This window comes from Podarcis pityusensis, assembly GCF_964106645.2.
Source record: "Podarcis pityusensis genome assembly, chromosome: Z".
NCBI classification, from domain to species: Eukaryota; Metazoa; Chordata; class Lepidosauria; order Squamata; family Lacertidae; genus Podarcis; species Podarcis pityusensis.
This window is the reverse complement of record NC_138044.1, coordinates 21,610,375-21,636,683: the sequence shown is the minus strand read 5'-3', so window position 1 is coordinate 21,636,683 and position 26,309 is coordinate 21,610,375. Positions and strand designations below refer to the sequence as shown.

Genomic DNA, 26,309 nt, shown 5'->3' with positions numbered 1-26,309 from the left:
CTGTGAGAAATACAGTTCTAAGTTCTATGTTTGGTCAATTTACATATTTTGTTTAAAAGGTGCTTTGCTGATTAGTCTCTTACTAAATATTTTGAAATGACAATGAATTTGAAAATAACAGTCCCTCTATATGGTAGAATGCCCACCCAGGTCACAAATCACATTTTAGTACTCTTATTGTATTACTATGTGGTGCTCACCATTGTCACCTCTTTTTTCATAATGCTTTCCTTTCTTCTTTTTCCCTTCATCAGATTCTTCATCAGAAGAAGTTTCATCCTCTGAGGAAAGATTGGCTTTGATTTCTTCTAAAAGCATTTTCTTGGCAATTCTTTGAAGTAAAACAAAAAAGGTGTATTCCATTGGTTCAGCAATAAAAATCAGTAAATGCCAAAGTAAATGCATAATAACCGAGCAAGATTAATGGTTGAAAACAAACCTGAAGAGAGAATTTTAAGAACTGAGCAAGAGTAAAGCTGGAAATGGAAGAGTAATTTGGTGAATTAACCTGCTTGTGGAGGAAAAGGCTGATTTTCCCCCTAATAATGTCGAACAGCCTTGCAATTTCAGAAGTATTTATTTTGCTGACTTGGTACCATGACATGGTTACACTTTTATATGCCTCTTTTCAGTGTCACCCTCTCATGAGTCATAATCATAGCTGCACAGCAATATCTAACTGAATATTAGATTCCCACATCAATCTTGGTAGCCTCCAAAATATCACAAGAAATCTGTATCTCTGAAGGGCAGAAAACCACATCCCAAGAAAGCATTTTAGATTATAGCACTGGTCTATCCAACAATCTCCTTACAGATTTAGCAGTTTATAAAAAAATACTGTATTTCTATGGCCACCAAATGCAAAAGTGAGTCGCATGAGTTATAAAAAATAAAGTGCATTCAAACAGAATTTAGTTACTGAGTTCTTGATAAGGACTCAATTTGTGAATCACCTTTAAAAAATAACTATCCCACATCCCTTGACCAATCAAGTGAGCTTTATTCACTCATTTACTTATTCATTTATTTGTTTGTTTGTTTGTTTGCATACTTATGGAATGACTTTAATTTATTTACTTATTTATTTATTTATTTATTATGTACTTATTTACTCACCTATTTATTCACTTATTTGCTATTAGCTTACTATTAAGTTAACATTTACTTCCTATTATTCATTTATTTATATATATAATTATTAACTTAGTTAACTTATTTACTTGCCTACTTGTTTGTTTGTTTGTTTGTTTGTTTACAAGAAGAGACAAACCATCTCCCTCACAGTAGGATGGCTTTGGTGTATGTAGGGCACAATTCTGAAAGCAACAAGTCTGAAGCCAGCCAAATTAGACCACTAGATCCAAATTCTTTTCAGGCCACCACCCCCATGGTTCTATAAACTCGTTTCCAGTGCCCCCTACCCTATAAAAAGCAGAATTCAGAATAAGGGTCTTGCACAACCCACTAAGGAAGATATTAACACAATAAAATTCAAAATGGTAACAACTGCACATTTATTCAAAATACAATTAAAACTATTTAGTTTAATTAATTCAAGAATTTGATCCACTGATACCAGATATTGCATGAAAAATATTTTACGAATTATTACTAAAAAATCGTAAGGTGAAGGAAATTTATAGCATAAAGTGTTTATATATAACTACTTACCAAACATGCACAAACTTTCACCTATCACAGATGTACTGTAACTAATTTATAAGAAAATCAAAAGCTATTACCAATGATTGGCTATCTTGTGACTCATGACAACTCAAAATCATAAATACAAACAAACATTATCAAAGGAAATAGCTTTGAAAGTGGAAAGAGTAAAACTTTAAAAATAATACAAGGCTCTAGTGATCAACATAGTGCCCCCCTAGGAAATCGCATCACCCTCCTGGGGGCAGTACCATTCACTATGGGAACCACTGTTTTAGTCCCCATGAAATAAGCTGAGTTCCATTTATTTATTAATGGGACTTTAGTTCACTTCTTTCTCTTGCTTCAACTTTATTATATGTATTAGTACAGTTTGCATGTCATGGTAAATAATAATTATTGCTTTAACATAGACATGGAGATCATTCCCACTTTGCAGAAGTAACAAATCCATGATTTCTGGTTTAAGTGTTGCATCCAAATTGGATATCATGGTTTGTTTGCTCAAACCATGATTGGTAAGCTAAGAAGAAAACTTGGTTTCACCTCATGACTTGCTGCTCTTGCCCATACTAGGACAGGAGCCATCTGTGCATTCCGAGTAAATCATTAACTTTGTTTACCCTAACATGTGAACAAAGCAACTGTTTTAAATCATGGTTCTGGTCAACCACTGTACCTTAATAAAACAATCATTTGTAAAGTATTTGAGGGATGAATTCCTGCTTTCATACAGAATTTGATTAACGAACTGGCACTCCTTTGCAGTTTTATCAGAGTCTAGGGCCTCCCGCCTCCACCCCCAATAAGCATAGCTGATTAGCACATTGATACTCATTTCATTTACAGCACTGAAGAGAGACCACCTTTTGCCCCATTTCAAATATTGTGCAGTCATTTGCGGTTATAATTACAATGCAAGATTAATACCACGCATGTGCCTGCTGCCTTTTCCATAGACATCAATGGCAGCTCCTAAGCTGACTCACTCACACAACCAACAAATCAATGCAATACTCTTGATATTGTGGGAAGAAAAGTGTTATGCAATTTGCCAGCACACGTGCTTGCATCATGCAGACTATTGCATCTGAAAGAAAATGATAAATCCTTAATGCATGCACAAGTCTTCTGAGATATGTTGGCAACTCCAACGAGACACAAATTCACAATTATTTATTTTACATGCTCCTAAATTGCTTGAGAGTAGCTTATAAGCTTCAACAGTGTGCAAACTATACACGTTTCGTTTATTAATGATGTTTCATGCTTTAACACAGCTTTAACCTAGCGGACCACAAAATTGACTAATATGTGGACACTTTTTTAATATGAAAGAAAATACCTCAATAAATTGTGCCCTACCATCTTTGTAGAAAAACTGGCAGTCTACATTTCTTAAATTAAATGCTTGGACAAGAAACATGTTTTACAAAAATTTATTGCATCCATCAAATACTTCAAAGTCATTGTGCATGAATACACTATGAATCTCTCAATGAACAAAAATAACTCCAAACATATTAAAACAGTACTATTTCAAATTTCAGACAAACCAAGAAGAAACAAATACACACCACAATGAAATATGACACTCTGTGTTATATTATGACCCACTAAAATATTGTACTTTGGCAAAAGATTATTTCTACACTTTAGGAAGAAACATGTTAAAATAATAGTTTTGTCAGAAAAAGAAAGCTGTAGGTACAGCCTAAGCTGTAACATTACAACAAATATCTAGCATCCCTCTTTGGCCTGGTGGAAATGGGTCTTTTGACCAAAAAACAAGCAACCATTAAATTGCAAACCTAAGTGCATTTACTTGGAAGTCTGGGATTGGTATATCAAGGAAGAAGTCACCAAACCCTTAACAGTAATCACTATGGTTGAGATCCGAACAGCCCCATATGCTGGAAGAAAGCATTTTGGTGTGCAAATGGGATGGGGAAATACCCCAAGCTGCATCCCTTTATTCCACAGCAGTCACTGCTTGGGGATGAAGGGTTGGAAGGAAGACCAGAAGTGCTCGTGTCTTATGGAAGTCCTTAGCAGCTCTTTGGATCTATCTAACATACATAGTCAGTGAATAGACTCTTTAAATTGCATTTTCTTAATTCTGGTACAACATGATTTTCTTAATTCTGGTACAACATAAAGCATTGCAAAAAGATATAATACAAGTCAGCCAAAATTCACCTTGCATACTGGTGAAGACTATTTGATGAACACCAACTCCATCTAAGAGAGGTAGATTTATTCTTTCCTGGATTAAACAGTACAAGCAGGTCCACTATTGGAAAGCTCGTTATCCAAAATCTCAGTTATCTGAACATACCCAAACCTCACTACAAGAATGTCTAATTCAGGTATCTTAGCAGCCAGTTTTGCTGTTTGGCAGAAGCCATTTGGGGCAGAAACCATGGATAGAGAAGTGCTTTTTCTTCTAGGAAAAAAAGTGCCTGTACTCTGCATGATGTTGTTACAGTAAGTGCCACAATTTTAACCAGTATTTTTCTTCTAGAAAAAAGTGCTAGTGCTGCACACCCTTGAGTACCCCCCCGAAAAAAGCACTGGAACGGAAAAAAGCATTGCTTCATCCATGGTTTCTGACCAAAATGTTTGCTGCCAAACAGCAAAACTGGCTGCTCAGATATCTGATTTAAGGATCTAGGGGACTTAGATCCATAAATTAGATGCACCAAAAAAAAAAAAAAAGCTAACACTATTCTAGGCTGCATCAACAGAAGTATACTGTCGAAATCAAGGGAAGTAATAGTACCACTCTATTCTGCCTTGGTCAGACCACACCTGGAATACTGTGTCCAATTCTAGGCACCAAAATTTAAGAAAGATGTTGACAAGCTGGAACGTGTGTAGAGGAAGACAACCAAGATGATCAAGGGTCTGGAAACTAAACATTATGAGGAGAACTTGAAGGAGCAGGGTATGTTTAGCCTGGAAAGAGGAGACTGAGAGGAGATATGATAGCCATCCTCAAATATCTTAAGGAATAACACATGGAAGAGGGAGCATGCTTGTTTTCTCCTGCTCTGGGGGGTAGGACTCGAACCAATAGCTTCAAGTTAGAAGAAATGAGATTTTGACTAAACATTTGGAAAAGCTTTCCGACAGTAAGAGCTGTTCAGCAGTGGAACAGACTCCCACGAAAGGTGGTGGATTCTCCTTCCTTGGAGGTTTATAAGCTGAAGTTGGATGGTCATCTGTCATGGATGCTTTAGCTGAGATTCCTGCATTGCAGGGGGTTGGAGTAGATGACCCTTAGATCCCTTCCAACTCAAATTCTATGATTCTATTAAAAAGATCGGACATATTAGGGAGCAGGAGTGATTGAACAAATCAAATTTTCTTTTGTTTGGCTTTTGTTAATTGTCTGCAGCAGTTTCAGGCAAAAAACATAGGTTAGAAATGTTTCCATAAGAAAAAATGGAAATCATCAGCTTGTTATGCAAATGCTCACCTGACAAACAATTTGCTGGGAACGCATTTTGTTCCGATAGCGGGACCTGCTTGTATTCATTATCTCCCCACCCCCCTTTAAATAAAATTTCAGGAACTGATGTATTAGATATAATTATTCTTCATGATTTCAAGATACATCTGCTATGTATTAAGAAATAAAGTATAATACTCCATGCTATGTATTAAGAAATAAAGTATAATACTCCAAGCAAGCACCTAACAACTTTCTAACTAAAAATACCTACTAAAAATTAAAAATCTAGTAATTAAAAAGGGACTCAAGTTTGCATCTTTTTTAAAAGTCCCATTTTGTTCAAAAGTATGCTCATCGTTTTATACTGCCAATCTTTAAACAATTATTTTAAACATTCCTTTATACATTTGTTTTAACGCTGTGTGTGAAAAGCAAGTAACAGCTAGATTAGCAGCATTTTAATCTATAGCCAGGTGCATATAGCAGAACAAGTATTAATATTCACTTTAGGGAGAAATGAAAAGCTCTCCTCTGTATGTAAAAGCCAGATAAATTGGTAACAAACAATTCTTAACCCCACAAAGCTGATTGCACACATCATTATCAAAGACACCTCATTCCAAAACATAGTTATTGAGTTTTGTAGAAACAGTGCCCAGAAAAGAAACTTCCTGGTAACCAACATTAGAATTTAGATGCCTTGGTAGTAAGTACTCTTGGTATTCCAACAAATCTCCCAATAAAAAATTCACTTTACTCAACTGTTTCTTCTTCTCTTCCCCCCACCCTCCAGTCTACTATTTGGCAATTTCTTCCATTACAGAATTTAGGTATTAGGAAACCATATGGTAGGGCTGGGCGATATCTGGTTTTCAACACTGTGATCTATCATCAGCTAAACATGGCAATATACTGATATATCACAATGTCTGAAATAAGGATGGAGCTATGTAGAGACAATGGCTGGCTTCATGATTTTTCCCACATTGTGATTTTTCCAGCAGCTGCTCTTGTGATTCGCTTCCTCCTGCAGGAGACAGCAGAAAGCCGAGCCAGCAGAGTTAAGAGAGGCTGCAGGAATCAAGAGAAGCAGTGGCGGGTTTTACGGTTTTTCGCACATTGTGATTTTTGTATAGTGCACACGCATGCACATATCATGATTCACAATAAATTGCCAGGTCAAAAATTATGAAACCATTATTACGATATGGACTTCAAACCTGTTTTGCACGATGTTTTGATATATTGCCCAGCCCTATCGTATGGCCTACGAAACTAAAAGCTTTTGACTACAGCAATACTTTAACATTGAACTTCAATATCATATATGCATATATGCACGTTTAATTTAACATGTGACTGAACACCCCCAAACAATGCCAATAAAACCTCAATGACAGGAATGGGTGTGTGTGTGTTTTTTAAAAAACCCAGTCATTCATTATATTAATGCCACCAGATATTCACTTTTAAATTTAAAAGTGAATCTTTCTGGATACAACAGAACGGATTTCTTCAAAAGCATGGCTCTACTTTCTAATCAGGTTTTCTTAAGAATGAATGAGCAAACCAATTCAAAAATATTCAATACCCAAAACAAAGATTTGTGTCACAATACCAGCTAAACGGTATTTCTTATTCCTACAGGTAGCCATAATTATCAAATTGTGTTAAAGTTACACAAAATCTGCATTTTACATGGAAACTTAAAACAGACAGTGCTGCAATGCATTTATAACACACCCTATGCAAGGTGTGTGAATTATCACTATTTTCTTAGTTTCTTTTCATTTCTGGATTTGGGGGTTTGTTTTCTGGCCCCTCGTTCAAACTTGCGGGAAGCCTGTGAGCGAGTCTTTACAAGGCAGGCACTTCTGGTTTTTACAACCTGCTTGCTGTTCCGTTGCTCTTGTTTGCGCCCACGCCTAGGGTGTGTTATAATCTTTTTAAAGTCCTTACGGATGGAATCATACCTATTCTCAGGATCGTCGTCATCATCTTCCTCCTCTTCCATTGGTACAGTCTGCAATTTATTGTCTCCTTCGTCTCCTTGGGAAGGGGGAGGGGTAAAGGAAATATATTTGGCACAAGCAGAATAAACTTTTGTCACATCAAATGCTATATCATCAATCACCTGAATAGTGATCATCAACGTTTCTTACAATTACTAAATGCAACTCATCCTTTTCTAAGGACTGCTATATAAAATTAAGAACAGAATAATAAAAGTAATAATAAACAGAGGAAAAGAAAACTAATACAATTTTTTTTGTAACATCCTTTGTAATGATCACTGCAGTTTACATGCACAAAAAAATAGCTGCCAATTGTAGATTAACCAGATTCACTGTGTGTAATATACTGGTACTCTACAGATTTGGGTCAATTCGCACTCATCCAGAAGAACCAGCCCCTCCAATTACAAAGCACAGCGGTGCAAGAAACAGGAAGAACATAAAGAGGGTCCACCATTCTCAGCTTAGCTCCCTGCAGACTTGGCGGTGGGAGGAAGGAAAAGAAACAGTTAGAAGGGTAGGCAAGACCTCCCACTCTCTTACTCTTATAGGTGTGTCTTCTCTTTCTGCCCACCTCATCCCAATGTTTTCATTCTGATCTCCCCATTCACAATCTTTTAAACTAAAATTCATATGCTCTAGGAATAGCAAATATTATTTAAATGTCTATGGTAACTCCAAGTGAATTCAGTGCCCCATGCCAATAGAAATTGAGCTATAACAAGCTACTGAGAAGCAAGGAGGAAGTATCAGCATAGTGCCACCCCTCTCTCAAAAGAAAATAACCAAATGAAGATGAAGCATGCTCAGTCATCACCATGCGATACAGAATGTTGTCAGTTTGTAAGAGGAGGGTGAAAGGAAAGCAATTTGTCCTGCTTCTACTGCCTACAGCCCTGAGAGGAGCTGTAAGTCACCCATTTGAGAGGAAAGGGTGCTTGGCCAGAGCTGTGATTGGGAACGCTTGTTATGGAGTGAAGCGATATTGCAACTTTCTATGCATAGCTATTCTGTGCCTAAGGTGGAATTAGTTAGTACCCTGAATACTTCCCTCTTCCAAATTACCAAGAAACTGTCAACACACAATGCAAATAGCTGTTCCAATAATGACAAAATGAACTTTCAGTTTTAGAAAAGAGACGGTGCACCATCATCAGAAGCTGCACTGCAGTTAACTAGGACACATTTAACTTTCCTACCTTCCATGTGTGTTGTACTGCTGTCCATTCCTCATTTACATATTTTCCTTCCTATAACAGCCCTCTAATCCTAGGCTGCTCTGACCAGAATCCAATTGCTTTTAAAAACCCCAAAACTTCAAACATCAACATTTTGCAGTACCAGTATCTACTAGATTTCTTTTCACATGTTCTATCTAAAGCTATTATCCTTCAACATTTAAATCTAACAGTGCTCCTCTCTTCAAGTATTTTAGTTACATAAGGAACTATTATCATCATCAACTGAATTTATGTACCGCCCTATACCCGGGGTCTAAGGGTGATTCACAGAATAAAATCAAGATATAAAATCACAAAATACCTAATAAATCCAGGAGTACCCCCAAGCTATGAACCTGCTCCTTCAGAGGAAGTGTAACCCCATCAAGAGCAGGCAACCTCCCACCCATCCAGTCTAGGGAACCACCCACTAACAGTGCCTCAGTCTTATCTGGATTGAGCTTCAGTCTGTTGGCTCTCATCCAGTTCATTTCCAAGGCAAGGCACTGGTCCAGCACTTCCACTGCCTCACCTGCAGATGTAAAGGGGAAATAGAGCTGAGTGTCATCAGCATACTGCTGACAACATACTCCAAACCTCCAGATAACCCCAACCAGTGGTTTCATGTAGATGTTAAACAACATGGGGGATAGGACTGAGCCCTAAGGAACTCCACATTGAATGTTCCACGGGGCTGAAAAGTAACACCCTCTGGGAGCGACTATTCAAGTAGGACTGGAACCACCGCAAAGCGGTGTCACCCACCCCCTTGTTCGGAGAGTTGCTCCAGAAGGATACCATGGTTGATGGTATCGAAAGCTGCTGAAAAGTCAAGAACCATTAAAAGGGGCCTGTTTCCCTTGTCTCTCTCTAGACAAAGGTCATCATACAGGGCAACCAAGGCAGTTTCTGTGCCAAAACCAGGCCTAAACCCCAATTGAAATGGATCCAGAAAATCAGTTTCTTCCAAAAGCACCTGGATCTGCTCTGTGACTACTTGCTCCAGGACCTTGCCCAGGAAAGGGAGATTAGCAACTGGCCAGTAGTTAATTAGGTTTTCCGAATCCAGGGAAGGTTTCTTAACGAGTGGTTTTGCCACTGTCTCCTTCAAACAGGCAGGGACCACCCCTTCTCGTAAAGAGGCATTGATCACCTCCCTGGCCCAGGCAGCTGTCCCCTCCCTGCTGAGTTTTATCAGCCAAGAGGGGCAAGGGTCTAGAGCGTAAGTGGTTGCCCTGACTGATCCAAGCACCTTGTGCAATCCTCGAGCCTTACTGAGACTCATCCAACACAACAGAACTAGACCAGGCATAGGAAACTTGGCCCTCCAGATGTTTTGGGACTACAACTCCCATCATCCCTGACCACTGGTCCTGTTAGCTAGGGAAGATGGGAGTTGTAGTCCCCAAACATCTAGAGGGCCGAGCTTGCCTATGCCTGGACTAGACAGTGCTCGGAACACCCCATGAGATTCATCTGCTACAACAACAGTCAAGGTCTTGGTGGATACAAGCAATTTTATCCTCAAAATGCTTTGCAAACAAATCACAGCAAGCTACAGTTGGTTCTATCACCTCCCTTGGGCCAGCCTGTAAAGGGCCCCGTACAACCCAGAAAAGCTCTGCCGGATGACATGATGAGGATGCAATGGAGGCAGCAAAGGATGCCTTCTTCGCTGTCTTCACTGCCACTTGGTAGGCTTGATAATGAGCCCTTACCAGTGTTCGGTTGCATTCATTCAGATCTTTCCTCCACTTGCATTCAAGCTGTCTCCCAGCTTTTTTCCTCGCTCTAAGCTCTGGTGTATACCAGGGGGCCAATCCTCCTAAAGGCTGATCAAACTCTAAACAAACCACACTGGGCTATACCACATCTGCTTTCTAGCCCTGATAAATTCAATCACCCAGGAATCAATTACCCAGAAACTACCAGGAATGTTTATAAATCTGAACAGCATCATATAAGTGCTCATCTTTCATACTACAGCAAAATTCAGCTTAACTGTGACTATCTTCTTGAGTATTTGAAAATTATAAACTGTGGACAACAGGATGGTATGAGAAAACTTTAGTTTACTCAGTTTTAGAGAGAATAAAGGGAGGGGGGATCCAAAGGGGATACTCATGGTATATCCAATCAATGAACTGGTGAACATTCAGATCTCAGCTATCACAGTTCTTTACGCTCCTCTGTGAGACCTTCTGAGGTGACATTCAATATAGTAAATGCAACTGGACTCACAGCACAACTAGACACAAGCCTAGTCAGAAGTCAGTCCCATTTTCTTCCATGCAGTTTATTCCTAAATGGGTATAGGGTTGAAACCTTGGTATTCACCTTATCTCAGAGACAGGAAACCTGTAGTTTCCAGTGTTGTTGTACTCTAGCTCCTGTCTGCCCCATGTAGTATGGCCAGGAATGATGTGATCTGGAGATAACAATAAGGCAAGAGCCACAGGTTCCCCATCTGTAACCTACTTGGTCCTGGTTCCTACTGTATATACTTAAAACTGCTGGACTGAATTTCACAACTGAAGTTATAATAGAAGTGCATGTTGAATTATTATTGTTACACCATGAACCTAGGGATGCAATTCTAGGTGACTTTAGCAGTAAGACAAATTCACAGCTCCATAGGTCAAGTACTTCTTTACATTCCACATAATTAACCTTTGGAATTCACCTCCACAAGATGTCTGGATATCTCTACCTTAGAAGATCACAGGAGAGAATTAGACAAATTCATGGAGGAGAAGGCTACCAATGGATATCAGTTTCTGGGGAAGAGCAGGAGAGGGCTCTTACGCATGTCCTGTTTGTCAGCTCCCCAGGACTTGGGCACTATAGGAAACAGGACAGTGCTACAGAAATCAATTTGAGTGCTATAAAAATCATCAACATTTCAGCATTTTTTGAACATCATTTAAAAACCAAAACGGGGTTTTGATACATGATTAAGTATCAACTAAAAAATGGAAATTCATATCTTAAACTGCAAAACCCATACACACACCATACTAGTAAGGATTTCCAACTACATTCAAACTTTAAGGCACTTGTTTTGTTTTATCAGAGAAGTGCTAGAATTTCTAAATTATGCTAAAAGGCTGCAAACACTTTTTTGTATTAATAACAAAAAAATTAGATTTAAAACTTTTGCACACCTGAAGACTGACAAAATCCAATTGTTGCTGGTGCCAATAAACTTTCTGTCACGGGCTTAATTTTCTGTTCATCACTGCTTGCCTCGCCTGCTGAATTCAGGTCCTCGTTTTCAGCTTCATTGGATGATGATGGTGATGTGGTAGTGGAATTGAGGGTTTCATTCTTTGCCTTTTTAACATTAATATTCCCTCTCTCTTTACGATTACTCTTGGAATTTCCCTTAGTGACTGCCCCTCTTTTTTTTTCCTTTTTCTCCTCATACAAGTCTTCCTCAGAAGAGGAAAGCAAGTCACCTCTAACTTGTTTGGAATTTCTTCTTTTGGGGCTTACTTTTTTCTTTTCTTTAGCATTGTTTCTTTTTACATTTAAATTATCTTCTGAAGTATCACAGACCTGTTCATTTTTGGGAGACTTTGCAGTGTCTGAAGCGTTACCCTGCAACTTCTTAGAAACCCTTTCTCTTGAATTCTTTTTATTTTCAGCAGTACTTTGTTTCTTGCCTTTACTTCCAGAAGAACAACTCTCTTTTTCAGGAGAAAACTTCTCCATTTCAGAAGAGGAATCACCTTGCCCCCTTGTAGAAAATTTTCTCCGATTTCCACTTTCCTTTCCTTCTGTGCCTTTTTTAGCTTTATTTCTAGCATCATCTGATGATTCACCAGTTTGTTCCGGCTTTAGTGGCAGTCCTATATCATCAGAAGAAACATCACGTCCTTCCTTTGCCAGTGGTTCGCATATCTTGCCTGAAATGCTACTCTCTTTTTCTGGAGACATATTCTGTTTACCTTTGGAGGCTCTCCCTTTGAAATCCCTTGTTCGTCTCCCCTTAAAACCTAGCTCTTTACAAGGTGCATCTTCCAAAGAATTGTCTAGCTTTTCTTTTCCTGGAGCAGAGACTTCAACATCATCAACTTCATTGCACACTTCACCCTTCTGCTTGGAATTTCTTTTTCCTTCTTTAATTGGTTCCTCTTCTGAAGAATCATTATCTTTCTTTGGTTCTTTTTTTGCAGCTTTTCTTGCAGACTCTGTTTTACTAAAATTCTCTCTCTCCAACTCAGAATCATTACTGGAAGAATCTGAACAGTTCTGGCGTTGCTTTTTCGCAGCTGCAACCAAATCCTGCTTTGCTTTTTCCTCTTTAGCATCGGAATCTGATCCAGAACTGGAACTTTTTCTTTTACGCTTTCCATTGTCCATCTTCACTGGCCGCCTCTTTAAAGCATTTAACACATCCTTGGGTGTTTCACTGTTGCTGTCAGTATCTGAAGTACTGTGGCTGCTTGTGGTTGCTGCTTGCAGGACTGCAGGCACCTCATCAGAATCAGAGCTTTGGTCCATTGTGTCTGGTTTGTTTGTCTCAGAAAATGTGTTAGACTGAGGACTGTGAACTGTAGTAACAGGAGAGTCTGGCTTATCTTTTTTCCTTTTAGATGGTGTGGATTTTCTCCTTTGTTTTTCACTGTATGCATCATTGCTGTCCTCTTCTGAATTACATAGTAAGGTGTTTATGTCTGTTGGGCGTCTCAGAGGTGTAGTTTTAACACGTGGAGACCTTCTGAGATCATGATCTTCTACCAAAGGAGTAATTTTACTTTCAGGTGGACATTCAGTGCCATGATTTTCTTTCCCGTCTTCAAGCTCATCTCCCTTTTCTGGCTTTCCATCTGGATCTTCAGCTTTTACAGAAGAATTAGAGAGGGAAACTGGAGTCAGTTTCACAACCAATGTTTTTGTTACTTTTGTTGTTGGTATCAATTTCATTCCTTTCCTGCTGTCTTTAGATCTTATATCTGCATTTACTGCCCCTTGCTCTGTTGCTCTACTTCCACTGCCCTGTTCACCGGCAGCTTTTTGTGCTTCCATACAAGATTCAAAAATATCTTCAGGAACTGATGAGGGAATTGATACAATATCCATATCTGTTGCCTCAGCTCTATTGGGTTCATACTGAAGATCAATTTTCACAGCTTTTTTATCTTTGCAGTTGGGTTTTTTGCTTCCTGATTGATCGATTATTGGTACATTTGGATCTGTATGTTCACTGACTTCTAATCCAACTTTATGCTCTTTTATTTCTTTCCCTTCCGTTTTCTTCTCTTCACCGGTATCCAAATTAATTGCAGTTTCACTATCCTTGGTGTTTTTTTGCTTGGTTTTAAAATCTAGAGACCGAATCTCAAAATTCAGATCTTCGTCCAATGCCATATGAGCCTTTTTTATGTCACTCAACACAGATTTAAAAGCCTTCAGCTGACGTAATTGCACCGTCGGGTTTATTTCAGAATTTTCAATTGCCTGCTTCAAAAAATTAACAAAACTAGCATTCATATTTGTTGTCGTTTCAACTAGTTTTTTAGTTTTTTTAAGCAGGACTTTTGGCACCATCAGTGCTTTGTAGGAATAGGTTAGAGCACCAGAATGTGGATGGTTTTGTTTCTTTTCTTCTCCATTACAACTTGAACTATTTTTCTTCAGAGAATATTTAAGCGTATTATCATATATTTTACCTTTGTCATTGTCAACTCTGATTCTCTTTTTATTTTGCTGTAATAATTGTTCTAAATTTTCAAACACACTATCACAGGCAGTAACCAAGTCCAGCAAAGGTTCTGGTTGGCAGATATAGCAATGCCATTGACTGTTTTCATCCAGTATGGTTGACAGTTCTTTTCGTCCTAAGTTTCGTAATATACATTTTTTGCAGAAGGCGTTATGGCAAAAGTCACAGCAAATTAAGTTTCCACCTTCAGCACACCATCTGAAATTAATAAAGTTTGAATATATTTTTTAAAAAATATGTTGGCATAAATTAGGAAAACTCTGTTACATAAGTATCTAAAGTCAGTTATTGATCATCAAAAATATTTCTCAGAAGTGCAAATAGCTATGCTGGTATCAGAAAGATACAAGTATCCAGAGAAAACAAGAGAAATTTAGTGCTATTTTCACAAATACTGCTTTCAGGCAGAGCTAGTGACACATTTGCCTCAACACACATAATGTCCTGCACCGCTAAATCCACATCCTCCCCCCTCAATTTTATTGCACCTGTGTTGTACATGCACAGTGGCAAGACAACATGCAAGTTAAATAAGAAAAATCATAGATCATAGAATCAGAGTTGGAAGGGACCACGAGGATCATCCAGTCCAACCCCCTGCAGTGCAGGAATCTTTCATCCAAAAGGGGCTCAAAGTACACAGGAGCATGGAGAACTTGAATTTTTTACTCCATACTAACTTTCCATTTCTTTCTGCACTTTAGAATTCAGCTATCCCCCACAGTCTAGGTGCCATCCAGTTGCCTTAGATTATAACTCCCATTCACCCAAGACAACACAATCACTGGCTGGGGCTGATGGGAGTTCTAGTCCAAAACACACAGAGGGGAGGTACTTGGTTGGGAAAAGCTGACTTAACCAATTGGCTGGAATATACTTGTACTAGCAAGAAAAAAATGATATACAAAATGTTATATCATAACCACAGAAATGTTTTAATCAACTTTATACAATGCTATATACGATGTTACTTTAACATAACATTCATAATTTAGGTCAGAAGCCAAAAGAGCACTTGAGACTTGGGCTTTTGACTTTTTTCTTTCAACAAAGAAGCCCCAGTATAACTACTCTGATATTTCATTCAGTTTCAAAACAGCTTGCCATGAGTTATGAGGGCAAAGTGCTGTTGAAGAAACTAAAGTCCAGAAATCACTTGCAGTGCAAGTAAGAAGCTGCATGGTTCTTTATATCCGGACTATAAATACTGACAAGCACTTCAAGAAATGTACTCGCTAATACTGATCAATGTAGGCTCAAATATGCCCCTGTTCACTCTATAAAATTTTAGGATATTGAGGAATTTTTATACACCTACCTACACTGTTCATCAATTCCATCTGCATCACGGCTGATGTCATCACTCATATAATATTTGAAGCAAGTCTATGAAGAAAATAAATTTCTTCTTTCAGAAACCTTAACAATTTTGCAGACTATGTAATAATATACACTAAACATTATTATTGACCTCATACTGCTGTTAAAGTGAATAAACTTTGCACAATAGAAAGAAACTTCTTCATACTCAAGGCACTGCCAGGCAAAACTTATTCTTGATTTTCAGATTAAGGATACTGGTCACTGTACTCCATGTAAACTGTACGGGGGGGGGGGGAGTGTTATTCTGTCATCTGCCTTTTTGAAGGACCAAGCCTGAATGTTCTGAAATATTGGCTGATTTTTTTTCCCTAGGGCTACATTTAATTGCTCTCCTTCTCCTCAACTGGATGGCTGGGTTTTACAAAGAGCTCCACCACTACAGGAAAGGAGCATTGTAAACATTAATACATGTCCTTTTTGTAGAGAGGTGCAAAATAATTTACTTTCATCCTACTAAAACACCAAGGAATAACTTTTGAATGGCATCTGGGCAACTTACTGGCTGACATGAACAAAATATTAATAGAAACACTTGCTAAATTTCTCTTTTCTGCTGCAAAGTTCTATAAATATATTAATTTTATTGCATCTTAGTTTGCTTTTATACTTAGTTTATATAACATGTATTTTAACTCTTTGTATGTTACAAATTGTATGATTTTAGTGTTTTCATTTGTCTGTAAACGTATTATAAAATTTGTTCCTGCTTGCCCATGGAGTGCCAAAGCATGGTTTATTGTTAAATGAATGCAAAAATAGCCTCCTCCCCCCCCCCATAATTAAGCCATCTCTCTAAAGTACTATAGAACATGGAAAAGTAGAGAGCTAGCTTTTCTGCGGGGCTATCAAAATATCTAACACTTCATTTATACCCTGCCTTCTGATTTTAAAAATGTCTGAAGTGACTAAAAATGAAATCCACAATAGAACAATATGACAATGGATTGGAGAGTGGGACACAGAGACAGGACCTGCATATCACAAGTATCTGGTGGAAGCAAGAAATGAGACATATATATATATATATATATATATATATATATATATATATACACACACATATCCTATGCACAGAGATGCATTCCTTTTTTTTTTTTCACTAATGCATCCAGATTGTGTCCAGATGTCACGCTAAAACATAGTTTAGCATGACAAGAATGAGCCATAGCAAGCCCCTGACATAACCGCAAGGGGGGATTCGGAACCACTCACTTCTGGTTAAGCAAAAACCTTGCTAGGTCATCTGGATCCTAAACTGTGGTTACTGTTACGAGTAATTTGAATCAAACCATAGGTGATGAAATTGGTTTTTACAAAACATTTACAAAGTTTGTCAAACCATATAACATAGCAGACTGAGATTAAGGAAATGGAAGCTTCTGAATACCTCCTTGCAGTGAAGTGGGAGGGGCAGGCGCACATGTCCAAGGCTCATTGCAGTTCATCTTCATCATACTAACCAATGCATCTTCCCTAGAGAAATCTGCCTCAGTGAAGGCTAGGACACCAATATTTTGAATGGGAAAGATACATAAGCTGCCCTCCTTGGACGCAATGTCACCAAGTGCAGTAACTTAAAACTTATCACTGAAATAAAAGACTGTCGTTCCCTTATGTGAGAGAAAGTAAATTGATGTATCTATCTACACATACTGTGGGAATGGAACCACCTGTCATCTGCCTCAATGAACCCTGTCTCTTGTGGGTAGCAGGTTTTGTTCTAAGCCTGAGTGAAAAAATTGAATTCTATATACACATAAGAGGGTATACACACACATCCAACATTTACATACCTTACAGATAAGTACTTTTAATGTGGGATGTCTATAGATTGAATCCTTTTGAAAATGATTCACCTGCTGACCACAAGCTGTACAGCTCACAATACCATGTAGCCCTTCCTCTACAAAAAAAGTCAGAAGGACCATATCAATTTTTCTTCTACAAAAACCTCCTTTTTCCAACAACTTAGCTTGCATGTCATTGTTAGAAGGACTCTGAGTGTCACTACTTCTGCAATATCACCAATTGCAGAGGTATCTTTAAAAGGCTAAAGAAAACTGTTGTAACCAGTTAAGAATTATTTTCTTCCCCCTGAAGCATTGGATTCACACATAAATATTAAATTAGCTTCTTATGGAATGGCGCAACCTAAATAATCAGTAAAAAATCTTAAAGATTGACTTCACAGATTGCAATCCTGCATTCAGTTTTGCTAGAGATTTAACAACTGCATTGGGAATTTGATTGTTCAACAGGGTGCAGAATTGCAGTCTACGTTGTGAGCATAAAAATAACATTTAATTCACCCAAGAGCAGAAATTTATGAAAGCTTTTAACATTATTCACATTTCAAATGAGGAAAGACTAAAGAAGAAAACAGAGGGGGAAATGTTGTATTAAAATTATTTTTAAAAACTAAACAAAAACACCTAAAGAAAAATATTGCCCCTGAACAATTGCTGTAACCTGCTAAGCTGACTCCTTTCCATCCAACGCACAATAACATACCCTTCATCCCACCTCCCATTTATCTTCTTTCTGCTTCACTATCTCCCTAATCATCCGACTGATATTAGGATTTTCTGTAATTCACAAAAGGGGCTCCTCTTTTCTGTTTGCTGCTTTTCAAAAACTAATTTTAGTTATAATTCTTCTGCAATCCTATTATGATGTAATATTAATAACATATTACTATATTATTCTTAAAGATACTGAAAAATCTTTTAAGTATTGATTGCAGCTTTAAAAAAATCCACTACGATGCAATCATCAGTTTTGGCATCCAAAAATAAAGTTGCACATTACAGGAGGCAAATTATGCAAAGAACTCCTCATCTAAATGTGTCCCACACTCTGTTCTTCTCTCACTATAATAAATTTATAATTTGAAATAAATTGCTAATGTAATGCTGAGCTAATGCAAGAGCCCCCAAACCTGGTGGGGCTATCAATGGTCCCTTGATCTTTCTTCCCATCAACAACTCAGCCTTACTCCTTGCTCCCAAATTCCTTTAAGGGCACAGCTGCCCTTGCACTTCTGGTAAAACTATTCTAGAATTCATTGATGCCTAGGAACACAAGAATTGCTGCACTAGGTCAGACCAAGGGTCCCATCTCATTATCAAGCAGTCTGTTTACTACAGTGGTCAATCCAGTGTCTCTAGAAAGCTCACAAGCATCAAGAATGCAGAGGTAATTCAGACTTTTTAATAATGATAATAGAATGATTTAAATGCATCATTGAACTTAATTCAAGTGCATTTACCTCCACGCTTCTTTTGAGCTTCAGGTTTCGTTCTAGCAGTATTTCTGTTCCTAAATTCAGGTCCTTTAAAGTCATCTTTGTCTTCATTACGTACTGGCTCTGGCTGTACAACAATTGTACCTAAGATGACAATTTAAAAATTACACCAAATTATTAAATGCAGAATTGTAATATAAAAGTCTAGCAGGGTTTTCCTATACTCTTACTGAAAGGATGACCAACTCATCTAACACAAAAGGCATCAAAGTTATACAGTACATGTGGCTCACATAGTGCTGGGCATACAAATATGGAGATTAACATACTATATACAAAGCCTAAAAGAGAAATTGCATTCATTCATGTTCCATATCTATCACACAGAACTTTAGCATAGTTCTGGCAAGACCATCAGAGGACCAGGAAAAAAATAGTTATGGGTTATATTAAGCCTCAGGCCACTAGCCGTCTATCCCTACTCTTATAAACAGGCGGCGATGCTTCTATTAGTTCTCATTCCTTTCACCCCATATCTTATGCTGAAAGTAGACTAAATTGCCATGTTCCCCTTACCCTCACTCCACTCCCACGAAACGGCCAGGAACATTAATAGCTGTCATAATATTAGACCATTTGAAATTAAGGTTGCAACTATTTGTCATACGTGCACTGCAGAAACCAATTACAGCAACTACAAGTGGTCTTCCCTCTCTCAAAATACATTCAGTAATACAAAGCATGGACTATGCCCTTTCTGGGCTGTTTTACCGGCTGCCACTCGAGACAATGGGGAAAATCAAAACAGAATGGCATGTGTTTTACCATAGGATGTTAATGGTGGTGATACATGACTCTCTACTGAGGATAGAGACAGAAAGCAACAAGATGTCCTGGGAGATGTGCTGTTTTTCAGGTGCAAAGATTCACAAAGTTGCCAGGTCTTATAAAGTCCACTGACCACAGCCCCTTCCTTATGAGTCATGCAAGTACAAACAATTCTGTCAGTCACAGCTTTCAATGTATAGCAAAGGACTCTGGCTGGGAAATTGAAGGGCCTTGGGGCACAGGTGTTTTTTTCATCATTTCTTCCTGTTGGAAGGTCATGGCCCAGGGAGAGGAAAATACTGAGGTAGACCGCTGACTGTGCTGGTGGTGTCATCAGGAAAGGTTAGGCATAGGCATCTTAAGACCATGTTCTCCATTTCCTTGAGGAAGGACTTCTGGCAAGAGAGGAGTTGCACCTCAAAGTAGTTGGAAATGTGTTGGCTGACAGTCTCAAAAACCTGACTAACAGAACTTTAAATTAAATCCTGAAGGGGAGGGAGACAATATTAGAGATGACTAGGGAACAAATGGTACTGGGGATAATAGCTTCATTGATGCATAGGAAACTGAGGCAATGCTACAGAAAGCTGCTAAAGGGTAGAAAACTACAAGAAGGAAGCAGGTAGAGGAATTAACTCATGGTTTAAGTTATCTCTATACCAATGCACAGAGTATGGGAAACAGGCAAGAAAAATTTGAGCTCTTTATGCAGGATGTCAAATATGACCTAATGGGCATTACTGAAACTTGGTGGGATGAGACTCATGACTGGAATGTAGAAACTGAGGGGTATAACCGATTCAAAAGAAACAGACTAGACCAGGGGTTGTCAACCTGGACCTTGCTGCCCACAAGTGGGCATTTCAGAATTCTGGGTGGGTTGTAGGGGGTTCTATGGCACAAGCTGAATCCTTCTTCCCTAGAGCACTGGTGGGCGGTAAGGAAATTTTACCATCAAGAAAGATGCATTAGTGGGCGCTGGGAATAAAAAAGTTGACTACCCCAAAACTAAACAAAAAGGGAGGAGAAGCAATATATGTAAAAGATGATCTCTTCACGAGTATATACCATTACCTGGAGCATGGAAGGCAGATTGATATATGGGTAAAAAATGTACAAGAGTGAAACAAGAGTGACCTATTTGCCTTCCTACAGCAGATTGCAAAACATTCAAAAAAGTGAGATAAACGGTAGAAAGAATGGGAGACCTCCTGCCCTGGGGGGGGGGGGAGGACTCAACCCCAACAGCTTCAAGTTATAAGAAAAGATATTCTGAGTAAACATCCTGAGGAGAACTTTCTGATAGTAAGATCTGTTCAACAATGGAATGGATACCCTGTGAATCATAGAATTGTCAAGTTAAGTGACCCTGTGGGTTATCTAGCTGAATTCCCTCCAATGCAGGAATCTTAACTAAAGCATCACTGACAGATAACCATCCAACCTCTGCTTAGAAACCTCCAATGAAGGAGAATCCACCACATCCTATGAGACATGAGAAATAAACATGAGGCTGCTCTTTTAAGCAGCAGCACTCAGCAATATCGCAACATCCATTCCTAGTCCAATGATGGTGGTTCCCAATTAGCTAAGTATAGCAGACCCCTCCCCTTCTTTTTCAAAAGCCAACCCCCTACTTTTGGAAATCATGGTGTCACATGACCCACGCAAGATGCCACCCCCCGTCAAAAAAGCAGGCTGTCCCGGACAGTTGATGTGTATGTGCCATGAACCACCAATTGGGAACCATTAGGATTTTGCAAATAATTATTTGCCCCACTTCCAACACAGTTATCATAGAAAAGCATCCTACAGATGTTGCTGGGCTCCAGGATTCATATTCTCACCATCCCTGACTATGGGCCATGCTACCTGGGGCTGACAGAAGCTGGAATCCAACAATGTCTGGTGGCTACACACTAGCCACCCCTAACTTGAAGTAACAAAGTAAAGCAGAGAGGGAAAACATGTTTTACATAATGAGGAATTCAATATTTTGTTGTTCTGAAGCTTTAAGAAAATTCCCAGGGATGAGTTCTTGACAAAAGGAACAAAAATAATTTCCAGTTTTATCCCAGTTTCACTGAAATTACAAGTTTCAATGCTTCTAGGTAGCATGTACAGGCAGTATCCTAGCTAAATTTTAATATACACAGTATGCTGTTAGAATATTTCATAATTTATGGAATAAGTTACCTTTAGGCAAGCTTTTCATATCAACTTCATTTTCGGAGTTTTCATTTGAAACATCTTGATTTGTGGTTTCATCTAAGGTCTGTTCATCATCTGAGCCAACATACTTTGTTACAACTGTAGGTTTCCTGCATGAGCAGCAGACACATATATTTATACTACAACCAGTACATGTGAAGCCAAATTATCTCCACTATTTATCAAAACATTCTTTTAGACAACAGAATCTAGTGAATAGTATTATATAGATAGGCAATATAATGGCCAATGAAACTGAGCTGTAAGATGTGCAGATTACAAACACTGAAAATATAATGCCAAATTTACATAATGCTGTATTAATTACCCATTACTATTGTTATTAGTACGTGTACTGCTTATATGCCAAAGTGGCTTATTACTAAGAAAGTCATATTTGACCCATTTTTGAAAGCTTAAAGGCTGACTGAATTACATGATTAGAAAAAGAAAACAAGAAATACCGCTATCTATACCTTCATTTATTAGTTCATTCATTCATTCAATTTATATACCACCTGGAGTAGGCTTAGGCAAACTTGGCCCTACAGATGTTTTGAGACTACAATTCCCATCATCCCTGACCACTGGTCCTGTTAAATAGGGATGATGGGAGTTGCCCCAAAACATCTGGAGGGCCAAGTTTGCCTATGCCTGACCTGGAGTATTAATTCTGTATTTGTAGTGAATCTATTAAATATTTAGGTATGCCTATACCAAAATATATAACTCAATTAAAGGTAACAGTAAAGGGACCCCTGACGGTTAAGTCCAGTCGTGACCGACTCTGGGGTTGCGGTGCTCATCTTGCTTTATTGGCCGAAGGAGCCGGCATACAGCTTCCAGGTCATGTGGCTAGCATAACTAAGCTGCTTCTGGTGAACCAGAGCAACGCACGGAAACACCGTTTACCCTCCCACCGGAGAAGTACCTATTTATCTACTTGCACTTTGACATGCTTTCAAACTGCTAGGTGGGCAGGAGCAAGGACCGAGCAACCGGAGCTTACCCCACCGTGGGGATTCGAAACGCCAACCCTCTGATCGGCAAGCCTTAGGCTCTGTGATTTAGACCACAGTGCCACCCGCGTCCCTTATAACTCAATTAGTAATATGCAATTTAAATAAAATATAAAGAGAGGTTTCTTCAGATATTGATAGATGGGAATCATTAAACTTTACTCCTTTTGGGAAGGTGACTGCTCTCAAAATGAACATTATTCCCAGATTAATTTATATTCTAAGAGGAATCCTAGTTCATCTATCTTGGAAAGTATTTTCAGAAAATAAAAAAAATTCTAGGGGGAGAGTCTTCGATTCTGAGAATATCTTTACCGAAAATGCAATTACAAATTAAGGGGAAGGATTCAGGATTCTGAATCTGGAGCTATATTATCATGCATATTTATTGTCAAGTATTAAATGATGAAAGCCAACAATTGGTGTTACAGTGGTACCTCGGGTTACATACGCTTCAGGTTACATACGCTTCAGGTTACAGACTCTGCTAACGCAGAAATAGTGCTTCGGGTTAAGAACTTTGCTTCAGGTTCAGAACAGAAATCATGCTCCGGCAGAACAGTTTCAGATTAAGTACAGACCTCTGGAACGAATTAAGTACTTAACCCAAAGTACCACTGTATTTTTCCAATTTGGACAACTTTGGAATATACACATATAGCACTTTTGTTTGGATAAACAGTATGAGGATCAAAATACATTAGAACTCTGGTATCTCTCGAAATAATTAGAGTTATATCTTGGTTCTCGAACTTAATCTGTTCCGGCAGTATGTTTGACTCCCAAAACCGTTTGAAAACCAAGGCGTGGCTTCTGATTGGCTGCAGTAGCTTCCTGCACTCAAGCGCAAGCCACGTCAAACATTTGGCTTCTGAAAAACGTTCACAAACCAGAAAACTTACTTCAGGGTTTGCAGTGTTTGGGAGCCAAAACGTACAAGTACCAAGGCATTCGAGAACCAAGGTACGACTGTATGTCTGTTGGAAAGTTATGGAATGTGATGCCTAATAAAAACAACTTGACCCCTTTTCCCACAGTAAATTGACTTTACGGAGAAAGCCATCAAAAATTAAGAAAAATATGGTGATAAGGAAAATTGGATGGACGTGGATGTATTGACTTTGGATCAACTGAAATTTAACAATGAATTTTTACATTGTGTTATGAGATAAATATCAGCTATCGGATGTAATCCAATGGCAATATTTACAATTACAATTTACAATTACAACTACAACATTTTTTAACAATTAGGTTTGGACCAGCATTTTCAGCTTCTGAGACACCTGAGATACTAAAAAAACTGGTCAAATCCTTTAGAACTAAAAAACCCATGATTACTTTTTAAAGATATTTGTTACAAATAAATCAATTTCATATGGAGATGTTAAGAAATGAATGGAATAAAGAATTGGAGGTTCCTATATTGCCTTGACAATGGGAGTGTTTTAACTTCTATAGCAAGGGTGTCAATGAACCTTAAATCATTACTTACACAACAGAAAATAATATTTATAATTTATTGGTCTCCATTATGTTTGTATAGAAAAGGACTGTCTTGAGACAGCAGTATTTTGGAAATAATGCTTCTTTAAAACACACATTTTTACAATATCCTATACTTACTATGTTCTGGAAAAAAGTAGTGAATTATATAAATATGTCTGTGCAAAAAAAGCTAAAATTTTCAGATGATAATGTTCTTTTGAACTACATACCTACTATATGGAATTTGACAACTGGACAACGTAATTGGATTCTCCGTGCCCTTACTATGGCCAAAAGACTGATATTGCTGCAATATTCAGTTATCTAGGGCTCACATTCCATCATACAGGATCTTGGAAGCACCATTGGCAAACCTCCTTCAAAAGGCGGAGATTGCAAAGCTAGCCATACTTAGATTTTTCTTCACAAAGGGCGGCAAATATGTTCCAGCAGCCTTAAGGGTTTTCAACACAAAGCCCGTTTCCCAACTCCTGTATGCAGCATAATGGGGACCTGCCAAAGCTAGATGGCTTTCAGGCAAAATTTATGCAATCTCTGCTGCAGGTACCTAACTGCGTCCCCAACTCCATACTTCTGTTAGAAGCTGGTGAATGCCCAATTTCAACTAAAGCGTGGTGGGCTGCCCTAAAACATTGGCTCAGGATTTCAGTGTTTAATCTAGGGAAGGGTTTGTACCAACACCTGACCAATGAGGAATTTGTCAGCAAATGGCAGAAAACCATGGCTAAAAAAGCCACCTCTATTGGTCTGTCTCCCCCCCCCCCCCCGCCAATTGTATTACCTGGGTTATGAAGGCGCCCAAAAGATTTTAAAGCAAAGATTATGGGATAATGCACACAGTGACTTGCGATCTCGATCACACGCAGTCTGTAGTCCGCTGGCAGTAGGAGTTCAATATGGGTATGTCTTTAAGTTAACATCTTACATAAAAAACATGACAGTACCAAACTACCGAAGGCTTTTCACCAAAGCCAGACTAAATGTCTTTCCCTCTGCAGTGTTGGATGGCAGGTTGAGAGGAGTTCCCTACCAGGACAGACTTTGCTCGTGTGCTCAAGACATCGATTCCATAAAACATATTTTGTTGCATTGTGCAAAATATGAGCAGGCCAGGGCTGAACTGATACTACCCTTGCTGGTATCTTTCCTGGGAAAATCAGAGGCTCACTATGTCAGGTTCCTACTGGAAGACCGGACAAATGCTAGAACGTTAGCAGTGGCAAAGTTTTTATCGGTGGTTGCAAGAACAAATGAGCCCTATATTCTAAACAAAATGCTTGATTAACCTGGAGGTAGGCTGTATGAACTGTGTATTGATTTGTAATGATTTGTTGGGTCTCTGGACCGTAATAAAGATTGATTGATTGATTGATTGATTGATTGATAAATATGTCTGTGCAAAAAAAGCTAAAATTTTCAGATGATTATGTTCTTTTGAACTACATACCTACTATATGGAATTTGACAACTAGACAATGTAATTGGATTCTCCGTGCCCTTACTATGGCCAAAAGACTGATATTGCTGCACTGGAACGATAAATGTATGGCTCCACTTATTCAATGGATTGAAGCTGACTACTGTTGCCACCTATGAGCAGATTGCTTATTGACGTAGACTTTGCATGGATATGTACCGTATTTTTCGCTCTATAACACGCACCCAACCAGAACACGCACGTAGTTTTTAGAGGAGGAAAATCCGTAGGCATGCCACCCGTAGGCATTCCCTCCATAACACGCACAGACATTTCCCCTTACTTTCTAGGAGGAAAAAAGTGAGTGTTATGGTGCAAAAAATACGGTATAATGAAATTTGGAACTCATTTATACAAAATACAGTAGATTTAAAATTGTGTTTGTTAACTGTTAACATTTGTTTTAGTAATATACAACACTTCTTTCTCTTTCTTCATTTTTATATTAAAAAACTCACTTTTTATGTTTTGTATTTAAGTTTTTAAAAATAAATAAGAATTTAAGGAGGGGTTATATACCACTCTTCTTCCAAGGATCACAGGGCAGGTT

General features: G+C 38.4%; 1 protein-coding gene across 6 annotated transcripts in view; it reads right to left on the bottom strand.

Moving 5' to 3' along the window:
- Positions 1–26,309, bottom strand: part of ATRX (ATRX chromatin remodeler) — an 89,832-nt gene that overhangs the window by 46,957 nt on the left and 16,566 nt on the right. For 3 of the 6 annotated variants that reach the window (XM_080989705.1, XM_080989700.1, XM_080989701.1), the window contains exons 5-11: positions 21,740–21,864; positions 18,740–18,859; positions 17,265–17,374; positions 15,407–15,474; positions 11,525–14,286; positions 7,099–7,174; positions 201–331 (exon numbers count right to left, since the gene is read on the bottom strand). In XM_080989705.1, the coding sequence (XP_080845831.1) occupies positions 201–331; positions 7,099–7,174; positions 11,525–14,286; positions 15,407–15,474; positions 17,265–17,374; positions 18,740–18,859; positions 21,740–21,864 (3,392 nt within the window). The remainder of the gene's footprint in view (positions 1–200; positions 332–7,098; positions 7,175–11,524; positions 14,287–15,406; positions 15,475–17,264; positions 17,375–18,739; positions 18,860–21,739; positions 21,865–26,309) is intronic. The other 3 variants (XM_080989702.1, XM_080989703.1, XM_080989704.1) reach the window with 3 other exon arrangements.